Source organism: Scheffersomyces amazonensis, assembly GCF_036850825.1.
Source record: "Scheffersomyces amazonensis strain UFMG-HMD-26.3 chromosome Unknown RJT21scaffold_1, whole genome shotgun sequence".
NCBI lineage: Eukaryota > Fungi > Ascomycota > Pichiomycetes > Serinales > Debaryomycetaceae > Scheffersomyces > Scheffersomyces amazonensis.
The window spans coordinates 1,577,532-1,593,656 of NW_027042741.1; the positions used below are offsets into that span (position 1 = coordinate 1,577,532).

General features: G+C 28.5%; 10 protein-coding genes across 10 annotated transcripts; 6 read left to right on the forward strand and 4 right to left on the reverse strand. All coding sequences in view use genetic code 12, as the record gives it.

The window, feature by feature from the left end:
* Positions 1-122: 122 nt before the first annotated feature.
* Positions 123-2,282, forward strand: RJT21DRAFT_117399 (RNA-binding RNA processing protein). The gene has a single exon (XM_064880686.1). It carries the CDS (start codon positions 127-129, stop codon positions 2,221-2,223), a length of 2,097 nt encoding a protein of 698 aa, XP_064741072.1. The 5' UTR covers positions 123-126; the 3' UTR covers positions 2,224-2,282.
* RJT21DRAFT_117400 (aspartate--tRNA ligase) lies at positions 2,283-4,874 on the reverse strand. Its single transcript, XM_064880687.1, has one exon. It carries the CDS (start codon positions 4,389-4,391, stop codon positions 2,298-2,300), a length of 2,094 nt encoding a protein of 697 aa, XP_064741073.1. The 5' UTR covers positions 4,392-4,874; the 3' UTR covers positions 2,283-2,297.
* RJT21DRAFT_129264 (glycolipid 2-alpha-mannosyltransferase-domain-containing protein) lies at positions 4,475-7,058 on the forward strand (the record flags this gene model as incomplete). Its single annotated transcript, XM_064882952.1, has 3 exons — positions 4,475-4,521; positions 5,644-6,719; positions 6,958-7,058. The coding sequence occupies 3 exons, from the start codon at positions 4,475-4,477 to the stop codon at positions 7,056-7,058; spliced, it is 1,224 nt and encodes a 407-aa protein (XP_064741074.1).
* A 202-nt stretch (positions 7,059-7,260) lies between these two features.
* On the forward strand, positions 7,261-8,721 carry RJT21DRAFT_111468 (glycolipid 2-alpha-mannosyltransferase; the record flags this gene model as incomplete). Its single annotated transcript, XM_064880000.1, has 1 exon — positions 7,261-8,721. One exon carries the CDS (start codon positions 7,261-7,263, stop codon positions 8,719-8,721), a length of 1,461 nt encoding a protein of 486 aa, XP_064741075.1.
* A 22-nt stretch (positions 8,722-8,743) lies between these two features.
* Positions 8,744-9,578, reverse strand: RJT21DRAFT_4325 (uncharacterized protein; the record flags this gene model as incomplete). Its single annotated transcript, XM_064884536.1, has 2 exons — positions 8,744-8,746; positions 8,787-9,578. The coding sequence occupies 2 exons, from the start codon at positions 9,576-9,578 to the stop codon at positions 8,744-8,746; spliced, it is 795 nt and encodes a 264-aa protein (XP_064741076.1).
* A 125-nt stretch (positions 9,579-9,703) lies between these two features.
* Positions 9,704-10,942, forward strand: RPP1 (RNA-binding RNA processing protein). The gene has a single exon (XM_064880688.1). It carries the CDS (start codon positions 9,910-9,912, stop codon positions 10,840-10,842), a length of 933 nt encoding a protein of 310 aa, XP_064741077.1. The 5' UTR covers positions 9,704-9,909; the 3' UTR covers positions 10,843-10,942.
* On the reverse strand, positions 10,943-11,943 carry ELA1 (elongin A; the record flags this gene model as incomplete). The annotated part of the gene is made up of 1 exon (XM_064880689.1): positions 10,943-11,943. The coding sequence occupies exon 1, from the start codon at positions 11,884-11,886 to the stop codon at positions 10,945-10,947; it is 942 nt and encodes a 313-aa protein (XP_064741078.1). The 5' UTR covers positions 11,887-11,943.
* A 222-nt stretch (positions 11,944-12,165) lies between these two features.
* Positions 12,166-13,206, forward strand: RJT21DRAFT_132203 (uncharacterized protein; the record flags this gene model as incomplete). Its single annotated transcript, XM_064883114.1, has 1 exon — positions 12,166-13,206. The coding sequence occupies one exon, from the start codon at positions 12,166-12,168 to the stop codon at positions 13,204-13,206; it is 1,041 nt and encodes a 346-aa protein (XP_064741079.1).
* A 475-nt stretch (positions 13,207-13,681) lies between these two features.
* On the forward strand, positions 13,682-14,758 carry PDR16 (phosphatidylinositol transporter; the record flags this gene model as incomplete). Its single annotated transcript, XM_064885261.1, has 1 exon — positions 13,682-14,758. One exon carries the CDS (start codon positions 13,682-13,684, stop codon positions 14,756-14,758), a length of 1,077 nt encoding a protein of 358 aa, XP_064741080.1.
* Positions 14,759-14,845: 87 nt separating this feature from the next.
* On the reverse strand, positions 14,846-15,896 carry RJT21DRAFT_12016 (exosome non-catalytic core subunit). Its single transcript, XM_064881646.1, has one exon. The coding sequence runs from the start codon at positions 15,812-15,814 to the stop codon at positions 14,933-14,935; it is 882 nt and encodes a 293-aa protein (XP_064741081.1). The 5' UTR covers positions 15,815-15,896; the 3' UTR covers positions 14,846-14,932.
* Between the last annotated feature and the right edge of the window lie 229 nt (positions 15,897-16,125).

The window sequence follows — 16,125 nt, forward strand, 5'->3', positions numbered from 1 at the left end:
AACGACATTCGACAAAAATGTCTCTCCATCTCACATTCCTGTACATAACCTCATCTTGAAAAATTACCAAAAATATTCTTAACTATGCAAATACAATAAATTAATACTATTAATTAATAACATACAATGGCAGTCAAAGGAAAGTCAAGAGGTAGAAGAGCTTTGAAAAAAGAGTCGGAAACAAAGTCTGAGGATGATATTAAAAAATCCGAAATTTTGAGTGAAGAAGAAGAAGTTGAAGCAACTTTACCTAATCCCAGTGAGAAAACTACATTCTTTGGATTAGTTGATTCTAATGAATTGGATTATTTTAAGCAAGCAGAATCTACTTTAAATATAAATGCATTTGAAAGTGATGAAGAAAGAATCGGATTCATTAGATCTGTTCTTGAAGAAGCCAAGGGAAAAGAATTAAAATTAGTAACTAATCAAATATGTTCAAAATTAATGGAAAGATTAATCTTATTTGCTAGTGATAAACAATTAAAATCTATATTTAATCTGTTTTTAAATCATTATGTTGCTTTAGCTCATCATAAATATTCATCTCACGTTTTAGAAACATTGTTTGTTAGAGTAGCTGCTTTACTTGAAAAAGAATTAGTACAAAATGAACAATTTAATGATGGAGATGAAGAAGAAGTTGATGATGATGGTGAAGAAATTATACAAGCTAGTATGGAATCTTTATTTATTAAAATGCTTAATGAATTTAAACCACATATTCAAACTATGATTGATCATCAATATGCTTCTCATACATTAAGATTAATAATTCTTATCATTTCAGCAAAAGAATTACCATCTTCAACCATATCTAATTCAACTTTAAGATCTAAAAAATCTAAAATTGCTAGAAAAATGATTGAAATTAAAGATAATCAAGATTTTAATAGATCATTTCAAGTACCTTCATCATTTAAAAATGAAATAAAATCAATTTGTTATGAAGCAAGAAAGAATCAAGATACAAAAAAAATGAGAGCATTAGCTGTTCATAAAATTGCATCACCTGTATTACAATTATTAATTCAAGTAGAAGGAATTGTTGATAAAGAAAGAGAAATATGGCATTTAATATTTAATAAAGAAAATTCCGAAAGAGATTCATCAGAAGAAGCCTTTATTGAATATCTTTTAAGTGATCCAGTTGGTTCACATTTCTTAGAAGCAGTAATTAAAAATGATGGAGCTAGATTAAAATATATTGAAAGATTATACAAATTATATATGAAGGATAGAATTCTTAAATTATCTAATCGTTCAAATACTGGAGCATATATAATTCAAGCATTATTATTAAAATTAAAACCAGTTGAAATTGAACATATACTTGATATTGTTATTCCTGAATTATCTAATTTAATTAATACAAATTTAGAATTTGGTTCAAGAATAATTGATGCATCAAAATCTAGATCAGGATATCGTAAAGAAGAAATAATAGAACAATTATTTTTAAAATTTGCTCCTAATTATAATTTTAAAGATCCTCAAGTAAATACTACAAGTGAATTCCTTGAGAATACTTTACAATTAACAGGATCTACATTAGGAAATACTAAAGGTGATTGGCCAACTGCTGAAGAAAGAAGAAGAGCATTATTCTTACAAAAATTAATGGAATATGATTCAAGATTTATTGTATGTACATGGTATAATTTCTTTGCTCTTCCAGTTGAAAAGCTTATTCAAATATGTTTCCATGGAGTTTTCTCTCATATTATTGAAAAATCATTGGTTGTTGAACAAAATGAATCAAAACCAACTTCAATTCTTAGAAAGAGATTATTAAATTTATTTCAAAATCAAATTGTAAATTTAAGTTGTAATTCTTATGGTTCACATATTGTTGATACTTTATGGAATTTTACTATATTCTTACCCATGTATAAAGATAGAATAGCTACAGAATTATTAAGTGAATCTCATAAAGTTAAAGAAAGTACTTATGGTAGATTGGTTTGGAAAAATTGGTCAATGGAATTATTTATTAGAAAGAAATATGATTGGAAAGCATTAGTTAAACAACAAGAACAAGAATTTATTGGTGAAGAAGGTCAAAGAGAGAAAAAGCCAATTGAATTAAAAATGGAAAGATTAGCGCAAGAGAAAAAATCTAAAGAAGAATATGAATCTAAGCGTAGATTATATGGTGATAATGATGAAGATGAGCATGATTCATTTCAAAAGAGACAAAAGATTAGAGGTCGTAGACGTTAATAGATTATTATATATATAAAGTAATTATATTATTATATAAAGTCTTTAATAAATTATTTACAGGGAACTATTAACTATTCGTTTATCGTAATTACATGATATTGTTTTAAAACATCTTTACTAACAGATGTTGGACTATCAACTACAGGATCTACACCTGATTGATTTTTTGGGAATGCAATAACATCTCGAAGATTAGCTGTACCAACTAACATAGCAACTAATCTATCAAATCCTAAAGCTAAACCAGCATGAGGTGGACATCCCATACTTAATGCCTTTAATAAATGACCAAATTTATCTTCATAATTGTTGATTCTTAAAATTCTTTCAAATATATATTTTTGTAATTCGGGATCATGAACTCTTCGAGATCCTCCACCAACTTCTGAACCGTTCATTACTAAATCATAATGTTCTCCTCTAACCTTTAATGGATCATATTGTAAAAGATCATAATCTGCTGTTTTGGCCATAGTAAAAGGATGATGTGTTGATTCAAACTTATTGAAATCATATACTGGGTATGATTTATCTTCAGAATCAAGTTCAATAGGATTAAATAAGGGGAAATCGACAACCCAAGTACCTACAAAAATATCATTATGAGGTATTGAATTTTCAGAAATTAATTGAGTCTGTGGATCATATATTTTTCTTTTACCTTTTTCAGGGAATGATTCAATAACAAATTGTCTAAATCTACCCATTGGTGTTGGATTCTCGTATGGGAATTCTGCTCTTGTTGAAAAGGCAAAGACATCACCTATTTCCAAATTTAATAATGATGATAACTCTTCATTGTTGAACTGATCAGTTACGGATAATACACCCTTCTCAACAAACTTCTTAAACCAGTTCCTTCTATCATCTTCTGTTTTTATAGAAAAAATGTATGGAGCTCTTCTTGAATAATCTTTGGTCTCAGCTAAAGAATGAGGAACTTTATAATTATTTGTAGAATCTGTAACATTCTTAACAACTAATGCTTCTACTATTGGAAAACCTTCAGTAGTTGTTGAGGATGGTTTGAAGAATTTCGAAAGATTAGTTAACTTATAATCGTACCTGAAATCAGGTTTGTCTATACCATAGTCGGTCAAACAATCAATATATTTCATCTTAATAAATTTAATTCCCTCTAATTTTTTTTGGGTATCAAACGGTATCTTTTCAAGACAATTGTTGAATCTATTGATTGTATAAGTTGGCTTATTGGCAAATTTATTAACAACATTATGAATAATATCTTCAACAACATGACATACTTGATCACTATTATTAATATAACTCATTTCCATATCAACTTGAGTGAACTCAGGTTGTCTATCTTGTCTCAAATCTTCATCTCTAAAACATTTTGCTAATTGAAAATACTTTGTAAAGCCTGAACTCATTAAGATTTGCTTATATTGTTGAGGAGATTGAGGTAAAGCATAAAATCTATCAATTGCTCTTGTTGGAACAAGGAATTCTCTTGCACCTTCAGGAGTTGATTTAAAAAGTAAAGGAGTTTCAATTTCCACAAAATCATGATTATCAATAAATATATTACGAATCATTTGAGCTATTTTACTTCTCATTCGGAAAATACGTTGATAGTTATTATTTCTAAGTGTTAAATACCTAAATTGAGGTGGAATAGCTCCAGGATCAGAATGTTTTAACTTATCTAATCGTGCAGCATCTAAATTTGAAGAATTTAAAATTTGATAATGATCAATAAGTAATTCCCATTCTTTTCGATCTGAAGGAACGTCTCCTCGTACTTCTTTTAATTTTACAATTCCTGTTACACTTATAGAATCTTCAATTTTAGTACTTTTCATTAATTCAAAATATTTAGATTCTGTTGTGTCGGGATTCATTATTAACTGAATTGTATCTCCTTGACTATCTCTTAATTCTGCAAATGCCAAATTCGGCCTTATCCTTGGTTTTCGGTTTACATGTCCGGTTAAAGTAACTCTAACAGGAGTTTGAGCATTTAGGATTGTATCAAGATCTTGATACACTTGATCTATACTATGACTAGCGAGTGGAAAATCAAATTTGGCAATGGTTAATTCTTTGCCAGGAAGACTAGATACACCTGTGGAATTATATCTCCATGCTGATCTGTAAACATGTCGATAGCTGGGTCTTATACACCGTATATAACCTATCATTGAATGATATTAGTAGATTTATAGGGTATATTGGATTGGCTTAATTAGTAGGCCGATTTGAAAAATTTAGCTCCGGCTAAAAAATGTCTCTTTGTCTATGTCTGTCTGTCTCTCGGTTTCGCAAGAAGTAGTACGCCGCATCGATCGGCAAATTATCAGACACCGACCTGATAACAAAGTACCACTTCTGTATTTTATGAAGAGCGTCTCTCTGAAACAAAGAACTTTATCATTTGGCTCTTTAAATATACGTAAATGTAATCAAACACCCCACTCACATCTATACGACGTTCTAATTTAATTTGTTTATTTCGCATCTACAGTTCTGACACGCACAAATTTCATATTTGAGATTTCTTCTATTTCAGTAACAGAAATATTTTTTATGTTCAATTTTAAATCTTTTTTCTGAAAATTATGCAATTGCAAATAAGGGATTCACTGGGTCCAGTTACTCAATCAATTATACTAGGCATATATGCGGATTGACATTATCGGATATATAGGTCGTAATACATAAAAATACATACCTTTATATAGTTTTTAGTAGTACGAGTTTAAACAAATTTATGGGCCAATTACTTACCCGTTAGCTTAGTAGTGAAAATAATTAGATTAGACATCAAGATCAAACTTAAGTAAGAATAAGATTTAATTACTGCCAATTTGTAACTACAGGTTATAAATTTTAAGTAATATAGTAAATATAAGAAAGCTTAGGTTCAATTTATGTTCACAGAATGAAAATTGAGGCTAATTGACACATAAAAATAACTCCAGTTATACCTGTATGAAATTCTGGAACAATTCCAGGCTTGCCATCTAAGGAAGATTTTCTCAATGAGTTCCTTAATATAATAATCATATTGTTCTATTTATTCGGTGACTTTAAATTTTTATTATTAAATGAATTATTAAATAAATTATTAAATAACTCTTCTTTCATTTTGATCAATTGCTTTATAATTGTAAATAAATCTGTTCTAAATAAGTTACAGAAGAATTGAGATTTATAGTGAGATGATAAGAGTGCTAAATAATCGAAGAATCAAACGTAGCGTGGCAATTGTTTTACCACTTTTACTTATTATATTTTCTTCATTTTAATTCAATTAACAAAAGATGATTCTGTATCATATGCCAATCATTTATCAGAGAGATTAAAATCCATTTCAGAATATAATTCATTATATGCATCGACTGTTGATAAATTAACGGGTCTTGCCGGGTTAAATCAAGTCGAATATGACAGTACAGGATTTCATATAGAACCACAAAATGTCAGATTCAAATATATAAATCCTAAGAATAAAGTTGGAACTTTTGAGTCTATTGCCGAAGAACATGAAAATAGGTTTAAGGAACTTCTATCACAAAAGATCAATGAACCAAAAGATACAGATATAGAAAAATTAAGACCAGCATCTGATCCTGATAATTATGAAAGAGCAAATGCTACTATTATTTCATTAGTTAGAAATTCTGAAATAGGTGATATAGAAAAAACAATGTCAACTTTTGAAGAGAAATTCAATAAGAAATTCCGTTATACATATACTTTTATAAATGATGAAGAATTCAGTCAAGAATTTAAAGATAAAGTCAAATCATTTTCTTTGGCTCCTATGAATTTTGTTACCATTCCAAATTCTTTATGGAGAAAACCAGATAGTATAGATGAAGAGACTCAAAAGAAAGCTATTGAAAAAATGAAGGCTGATGGTGTATCATATGCTGATATGGATTCTTATCATAATATGTGTAGATTTTATCTGGGTAATTTTTACAATATCCCGGAATTACAAAAGTATAAATATTATTGGAGAATTGAACCTGGAGTAAAATTCTATTCTGATATAAATTATGATGTGTTCAAGTATCTTGAAAATACTGGTAAAATATATGGATTTGTTGTCAATGCTTATGATATTGCTGCATCTATTCCTACATTATGGACAGAAACCATGAAATTTTTGAATACAGGGAATAATTATAAGTATGTAAATGAAAATGGAGCTTTTCAATGGTTATTAAATGATTTACAACATCCGGATAATAATGAAGTTACAAATGGATATTCTACTTGTCATTTTTGGTCGAACTTTGAGATTGCAGATATGGACTTTTATAGATCAGAAGCATATTCTAAGTGGTTCAAATATCTCGATTCAACAGGAAAATTTTACTACGAGAGATGGGGTGATGCCCCAGTACATTCGATAGGATTAGGACTCTTTGCTGATAAATCTAAAATTCATTGGTTTAGAGATATTGGTTATTATCATAATCCATTTTTTAACTGTCCTAACCATCCAAAAACTAGTGAATGTAGAGTTGGAGTTTTCACATATGCTGATTTGAGAAGAGAAAATTGTATGATGAACTGGGTAGATTATTCCATAGATGACTTAGACGCTATATATTAAATGGACAGGTTAATTGCATATATACATTTATACATATATATATATATGTATATTTATTTATTTGTGTTTGTATATAGATATTATACAGATATAGATCTTAATCATTTACTGACATTACGCACCCGTGCTGCAGCTTGCAGCAAATCTCGCGGCGGAAAAATTTCTGCCACCGATATTTTCTTCTGGCCAGATAATTTCCCCCAGACTACGTAACGTAAAGCTGAAAATTTCATCGAGCTAAGTAGAACATTAGCCATCGGGCTTAGATTTCCAGTACAGATTTGAACTAGTTGATATTTTAATAGATAATACTTGACACATTTTCATTTCTAGTTCAGGTATATAAAAAAGATTTCCAAATACCAGTCTGAATCATTCATTATTAATTACTTTTTAAGTTTAAGAGATAACTATATTTAACACGCGTTATATCTAACTAAAAGATGATACAGTTAGGCAATCGGAAAATCCGACGTTTGCTTATAATTGGAATCGGTATTTTTATATTATTCACAACTTTGTTATACATTGTTGCTGCAAAGCCCATAGATAAATCCTATACTGAACATTTAGAGAATGGATATCGAGTCTTTTCTGAAAATTTTGATTTCAGTTATTTAAAGAATATGCCTCCAGTATCTGGAGATGAACCATCAACTATTGATGAAAAGAATGCGGATACAACAAAATCATTATCTAGTAAATTTAATGGAGATTTTTTGAATGAAAAAGGATTCAAGATTCTTCCACAGAATGTAGATTTCAAATATATTAATCCCAAGAACAAGCAGGGAGACAAAGAGGAAATACTTAAACAACATTCTGAATCATATGAAAAAATCTTGAAAACTGAAGTTAGGGAACCTAAAGATTTTGATATAGAATCAATTCGACCACCTGCTGAAGGTGTAGCATATGAACATGCTAATGCTACAATAGTTGCATTAGTTCGTAATCATGAATTTGGGCCCATTGGGAATACAATTAAAAAGTTAGAAAAACAATTCAATTCAAAATTTAAATATCCATATACTTTAATTAATGATGTTCCGTTTACTGATAAATTTAAAGAAAGAATTAGAAGATTCACAGATGCTCCAATAGAATTTGTTACTATTCCATCAAATTTATGGGATAAACCAGAATCTATCGATATAGTAAAAGAAGCTAAAGCTATGAGTGTTATGACTGCTAATAATGTTGCATATGCTGCAATGGGATCATATCATAATATGTGTAGATTTTATCTGGGTAATTTATTTAATTTACCAGAGATGCAAAAGTATAAATTCTACTGGAGAATTGAACCACATGTTGAGTTTTACAGTAATATAAACTACGATGTATTTAAATACTTAGAAGGTACAAAAAAAGTATATGGATTCACTATTAGTTTATATGATATTGCAGAAACTATCCAAACGTTATGGCCAGAAACATTAAAATTTTTAAATATGGGAGACAATTATAAATATATTAATCCAAATGGATCATTCCAATGGTTATTAAATAATCTCCAAAATCCACAAAATAATAATAAAACTGGAGGATTTTCAACTTGTCATTTTTGGACTAATTTCGAAATCGTAGATATGGATTTCTTAAGATCAGAAGCATATACAAAATGGTTTAAACATTTAGATTCTACGGGAAACTTTTATTATGAACGATGGGGAGATGCTCCAGTAAGATCTATGGGATTAGGACTCTTTGCTGATAAGAACCAAGTTCATTGGTTTAGAGATATTGGATATTTTCATGATCCATATTTTCATTGTCCAAGCACTCCATTTACTGCTGGATGTGAAATTGGTAAATTTTCAAAATGGCCTCATTTAGAGGATCAAAATTGTATGATGAGTTGGATTGATTATTCTATAGATAATCTAGATGCTATTTATTAAATACAGTGTTATATAGTTCCTTTCACTAAATAAACAATGTCACCGTTCTTAAATGTTTGTAAAACCTTTAAATTATTTTTAACTAAAATAGGTTCTCCCTTATCGTCTAATTTGAAAATATTTAATTTCTCATTAATATTTGATGTTGAATTATTAATATTAGGGATATGTAATTCATTAGCAATTGAATCTAATGCTCTACCAATGACCCAGTTCTTTGAAACATATAACGGTTTACGATCTTTATCAACATTAACCTTATTGAATTGGTCTTCATTATAATTTAAGAATAAGCACCATACATATACCTTATCAGCAGTTGGAATTTTAGTATCACCCTTTGCCAGTTTCTTCAAAAGAGAAAGATCAACAATTTTATTACTTGAAGAACTTTTTAATGTCTTAGTTTTTTGAAATTGTAAAAACTTTTGTAATTTTTTGAATGCATTAGGAGTCTTCTTGGCTACATCTCCTACTCTAAATTGAGTTTCCTGTAGTAATGTTCTTGGTTTATTTTGAGATTCTATTAAACTGGCATCAAGTTGACGTTTATGAGCTTGACGATCGGGGAATAAAGTTTTAGAACTTGGTAAAGAATTTGAATTGGTTGGACTAGGACTTCTTGGAGGTGATTGATTTCTAAATTTATCTATACCTTTACATTTATGAATTTCTACATTTCTATGATTAGAGCAATAAGTTTCACCACAGTACTCACATTGAAATGGTAAAAAATCAAGTTGTTGACAAAAGAAACAGTTCTTCCCCAAATTCATTATTCCTAAATCTCCATTATCTGGAGCTTTAGATTTATCTATGAATAGATTAGTTATATTATTTACGGTAGCCTTTGACATGGTTGATTACTTTAAAATTAATTAATTAAATAATTAAATAATTAAATATTTGATCTTATAAACTAGAAGGTTAAGGTTATATGCTTACCCTTTTATATAATTATGGGTACCAACAGTGGCGGTGGCAAAAGTGTATAAGCATTTGATTTGTAATTGTTATCGATTTTTAGCATCATGAACTTTTGGGTGCACCGCCGTTTCGCGATTACCTAAATCGTCACAACCGAAAAAATCTCAAGTAATGAAAAATCCATCCCATCACTGAACTTAGACTTAGACTTAGACTAAAAACATATATATAAGGTAAGATTTACGATAAGTGGAGTGGAATATGTTGTATGATTTGAATGTACCGTGGCCTGTGAATAATTATCATACCAAACCAAATCAAAATGAATTAAATAATTTAAAGAATACTATAGTTACTCTTCATACTTTAGGGTATACTCATATAGCTATTAATTTTCAAATTAATGAATCTATAAAAGTACCATTAAATCAAACTCAACTCATTAATCCTATAGATATTGATTTATTAAAATTAGAATTATCTAAATTTCCTTCCCTTAAATTATTTACTAGAATAACTATAGTTATATATGATCCAGCAAAATTACAAGGTCTTACGAAAATACAATCACAATTTGATATACTAGCAATTCAACCATTAACAGAAAAGGCATTACAAATGTGTGTAACTAATTTAGATATAGATTTAATTTCATTTAATCTTGGTTCTAAACTTGCCTTTTATTTAAAACATAAAACTATTGGTAGTGCTGTTGATAAAGGTATAAAATTCGAAATATGTTATAATCATCTTATATCTGGTTCAATTGGTATTACAAATTCAGCTACAAATCCAGTAGAAAATTTAGCATTTGTTAAGAAAAATTTCTTTAATAATGTATTACAACTTATAAGATCTTCTCGATCAAAGGGTATTATAATCTCTAGTGGAGCAAATTTACCATTACAAGCAAGAAATAGTGAAGATATTTTAATCTTATTAAAAACATTAGGATTAGATCAAAGTAGAGCCAAAGGTTGTATAACAGTCAATCCAGAAAGAGTGTTGGTTAATGGAAGACTCAGAATAAAGTCTTTTAAACAAACCATTCTTGTAGATAATTCATCATCATCCAATACTCTAACAAATAATGATAAAGAAGATCCTAATAAAAAATCAGATGCTAATGTATATAAGAAACGCTTGGACGATAGTTCCAGTGGAAGGTTGCTAAAAAAGCAAAGAAAGAATTAATTAACTAAATTAAATTAAATGGTGTATATTATTCTATAGTAATATTACATTGTAGTGCATGGGGTCTAGTAGGCCCTTTATAATATATTTACATAACAGACATTAACGGCTGAAAATCGATGACTTTACAGCTTTGATCTTAGATGATGATGGCTCATCTATATCCTTCGGTTTAGCCTTGGGTTTAGGTTTAATTACAGCCAGCTGTACATTTGGCCTTTGCCTAGGTAACAAGAAAACTGAAGTTTCAGATCTTCTTTTCTTTAATGGTGGAGGAGTTGTTGATCTTATACTCGAACTAGGTACTGGATTTGGAGATTCTATTACTGTAGTCGGTGTAATTGAAGGTTTAGTAACTGGTGTCGGTATTGGCTGAGAGTAAATACCTCGAGATGGTGATGTCTGGATATTAGTGAATGATCTTCTCGGAGGCTGAATTGGTTTATCTTTAAATGAATCATATGCACTATAAGGCTTTAAATGTTCTTTTTTAAATATTAATGTACGATGTTGTAAATTCTTTCTTACCTTATTTAATATTGTATTTCTTGTTGGTAGAACTGTTTGTCTTGATGATCCACCAAAATTATAAGGTCGTCTTTTTATAGTTGGATCTTTAAGTAATTCTTTAACTGGAGTAACTTTATTCTCTTTCTTTTGAAGCTCTATCTTTTTTGTAATTCTTCTTAATCTTGCTGTAGAATCCCTTTCAAATAATTGTCTTTCTTTAGTATATTTCTCATATAATGCCTTATAAGGCATAGATTCTCTTGATAATATAGGATCTAATTCTGAAGGACGAGTTGGGAAATCTTTTTCAATTAATCCTCGCCATAGTTTATCGGAATGAACTGCTATATGTGGAGATATGATTTCAATATTATTTAATTGTTTTGCATTCATCTTACATAATATTGATTCAAGTAAATGATAAGGTGTTGAACCAATATCAATGAGATTATTTATATTAGCCGCTATAACTCGAGTAGAAATCATTACTAATGATGGAACTTTCCTTCTTACAGGAATCTCATTCCCATCCATGTTAATATTCTTAAATTAGTAATTAGTAGAAGAAATTTAAAGTATGGGGTATTAATTATTATTCAAACTCTGTCTGAAGCATCGAAGCTATTTTTTTTTGGAACCACAAAAAATATTATAATTGCCATAAAAATTATGTAATGAAGTGCTCGCTACCAAAGCTATAAGCATGCTAAATTATACAAACTACTATTGCTTTTAATAATAACATAAACATATTAAAACTTTTATTACTTTTCATCTACTTCTCCTTTAATAATAACATATATATATATTAAAATGGTTCAGTTGGCTGATATACCAACTGATGTGCTTGCTATAATATTTTCTTATACTTCGAGTAAGACTATCGCTAATATTAAAAATTTGAATGGAACGATTCCCTTCCATATTAAATTAGCTCTTCCATTTCAATTTGATCATGTCATTATAATTAACAAACTCTATAGGCATACTAAATTAGAAAAATCTAAGAATTTACAACAAGCCATTGTTTATCACAGCCATTCATCTCATCGTCAACTAAGTTACGAATTCAGTTCTAAGATGATATTTGATAATTTAAAACGAGTTAATTTCCAATTTTTGAATGAAATAACATTAAAATTTATTTTATCAAAGTATGAAGAATTTGGAAATATGAATGATTTATTGCAGAATCTTTCTGAGGTAGATTGTTCCAATATTCATCTTAACTTAATTATAAAAAAGAGAATTAACCATATTAATAAGAAATATAAAGAGTTTTCACCAGAAACTGTAAATCTACTTCAAAAATTTAAATGGAAATCAATAAATTTTAAGACTGATTTTAGAATTCATAGCTATATTTTGGTTCCTTTGTGTTTGTTAAGTACCTCTTTGAATACTTTACAGGAACTTGTAATAGGATATAAAGTTGATTTTGGAAACGATCTTAGTCAATTCAAATTTCCCAACTTAAAAAGATTCATTTGCTATAACTCCGGCAGTTTTTATTTCAATGATTTTATGAATAACCATTTTAGGACACTTGAAGATATAACATTGTCTGTTTCTAGGGTACGTTTTTGGAATTTAAATACATTTAAAAAATTGAAAAAGATTGCATTTCTTAATTTACACCACGATCTTCCAGAAATGGATAAAGCAACTTTACTTCATCAAGTGTCCGTTATTACAGTGCATGGATTATACCCAAAGTTTGATCTAAGTTATTTTGAAAATCCCCATATTATTACCAGTCCACTACATTTTAATTTAGATCTGAAATCCAAAAAGAAAAACTATCAAAATGCAGTACATGATAAGTCTTTATTAACCTTTTCAGTGTATTGTTGAATTATGGCTTTTATTATTATTATATAACTTATAAATTATAAATTAGTAATATTTATATATATAAAATGATAAATTTATAATTTTATAATTTTGCAACTATTTAGTGCAATTACCCATCGGCTGCTATATCGGACATTAGTCGCACTTTAGGCTCTTCCGAACGGAAACAAAAAAATTATGCCGTATGCCGAAGATAATTCTCGGTACTAAAATTTATTAAGGTAAAATTTTATGTCATCCACCTGTTTTATTACAAAGTGGTTATGATTTATTAGCTTATTCTTATTACGCGTATTTGATACTTGGCCTCTATAGATTAATATTTATTCATAATAATTAGGTTTTATAATTTGTTTATAACCTTTGAATAATTTGTATTTAATATTTATCATTTATCATATTTAACTTGCGTGTGACTAGTAAGGAATTGTTAGGAGGATTTTGTGTGAAATAAATTTGTATGGCAAAGAAGGAAATGTTTAGTAAATTAAAAGCGAAAGTGGATATTTCATCTACAAATTCTGAAAATTCATCTAATACTTCATTAGATGAAAAAACTTTAGTAGTAATTGAAAAATCTTATTTACCATTTGAAAGTCCTTCATCAGAATCAAAATTATTACCTGAACCAAAATTAACTGATGAACAAAAATCAAAATATCAATTTGTTTTAAAATATTTTCAAAATGAAGAATTACTTATAGCTATTAGTGAAGATAATCATAAACTTAAAGATAAATCATTATATAAACCATTAACAATTGATGAAAAGACTTGGTTAACAAGAGAATGTTTTTTAAGATATCTTCGAGCTACAAAATGGAATCAATCTGATGCAATAGATAGAATTGAATTAACATTAGCTTGGAGAAGAGAATTTGGAATTGATAAATTTTATGATAAAGATAATATAGTTAATGGAGAATTAGTTAGTGAAGAAAATGAAACTGGTAAAGAAGTAATTTTAGGATATGATAATGATTCAAGACCATGTCTTTATTTAAAACCAGGAAGACAAAATACAAAGACAAGTCAAAGACAAGTTCAACATTTAGTATATATGTTAGAAAGAGTTATAGATTATATGCCAAGTGGACAAGATTCTTTAGCTTTATTAATTGATTTTAAAGCTCATCCAATAGGTACTCAAGGTGGAAAAATTCCTCCTGTTGGAACGGGTAGACAAGTATTACATATTTTACAAACTCATTATCCTGAACGGTTAGGAAAAGCTTTATTAACTAATATACCTTGGTTAGGCTGGACATTTCTTAAAATTATTCATCCATTTATTGATCCATTAACTAGAGAAAAATTGGTTTTTGATCAACCATTTATAAATTATGTTCCAAAGGAACAATTAGATAAAGATTTTAATGGTAATGTAGATTTTGATTATGTTCATGAAAAATATTGGAATAAAATGATTGAAATTTCTCAAGTAAAGAAGCAAAAATATTTTGAAAGATTTGAGAAATTCGGGTCAAAAATAGGATTGAGTGAGGTGGATTTAAGAGGGACTCATGAGGAATTGGTGCATCCTGTTGAATAATTAATGAATGGCAATTCTAATAATTTGTACATTTTAGAAGTATTTATAGATGCTTATTCATATTCATATTCATGTTAATTTTTTATATATTCAATTGTCATTTGAACTCAATGTATGAGATAAATGATTAGTATATACATACATAATAATATACAATAATTTTTAATGATATTTTTATGCAAATGGGTTAGCACATTTTCTCTTTTCAATAATTCCATTATTAACATCTATCATATTTTGCCAATCTAATGGATACATTAAATTACCACTACCATTTACACTTTTAGCAAATATAACTCCAAAATCATTTCTAGCCGTTGTTAAATAATAATTTGATCCATCACCTAATGATAATATCATAGCTCTAACTATATCACCTGGTTTATAACTTTCAATTACTTTAACTCTATCTCTTTCAGTTGATCTAATATCTTGAGATCTAATTACTCCTCGGAAATTTTCTCCAATATCTTGAAATTGTGCAGCACTCATGGTTGATTGACTTGATGCAACTGTTTGATAATTAGATAAACTAGCAGATCCTCCACTTGGACTAACAGATGCATGACTTAATTCTCCATTAACTCCAAGTCCACTATCTTTAAGTACATTATCACCATTTTCTACTGTTAGTATTTCACAAAATACTTGTTTTAAGGTAATTTTAGTAACTTTTACTAATACAATATCATTTTCCTTAGGTAAATTAATTGAAATAGAATTTGAAAGGGCTTGTTGATGTTCCTTTTGAAAATTTAAATATGTACTTGATTTGGGTATAACCACAACAAGAAATGTCTTTATTTGTTGTTTTTGTTCATTATTTTTATCTTCAACTTCACCTGAAGTAACTTCTATTTCATTTATATATACTTTCCCTAATATAGATGCAGCAATTACAGTTATAGTTGATGTTTCTGATGCTTTTATTTGTGATATTGTCGTACCTCTACCTGATATATACTTCTCAATTATATTACTATCTTCTTGTAACTTATATGTAGGAGTAATATATTGTCCTGGAACAACTACTGTATCAGTATTTGCCTTAGACATATTATAAATGATAGTGTTTATTATGGTATAGTTAGTAACTTTACTTTAGCTTAGTGCTAATTTTCAGTCTCATCACTGTAGAAATTATTTTTTTTTTTCAGTTAAGGCTATTAACTAGAACTATTAATTATTAACTATTGACAACCATACAATGAGTTATCCTGCATTTGTTAATGGAAAGCCACCAGTCATTAGTTTGTCTGAGTACGATGATGCCACCAGTACTTGGGGGTCTAGTACTTGTTTAGATTTTAGAAACAATAAATATGTCGCTGTAGTTATGGAACATCCCGAACAAGAGGTTGCATATA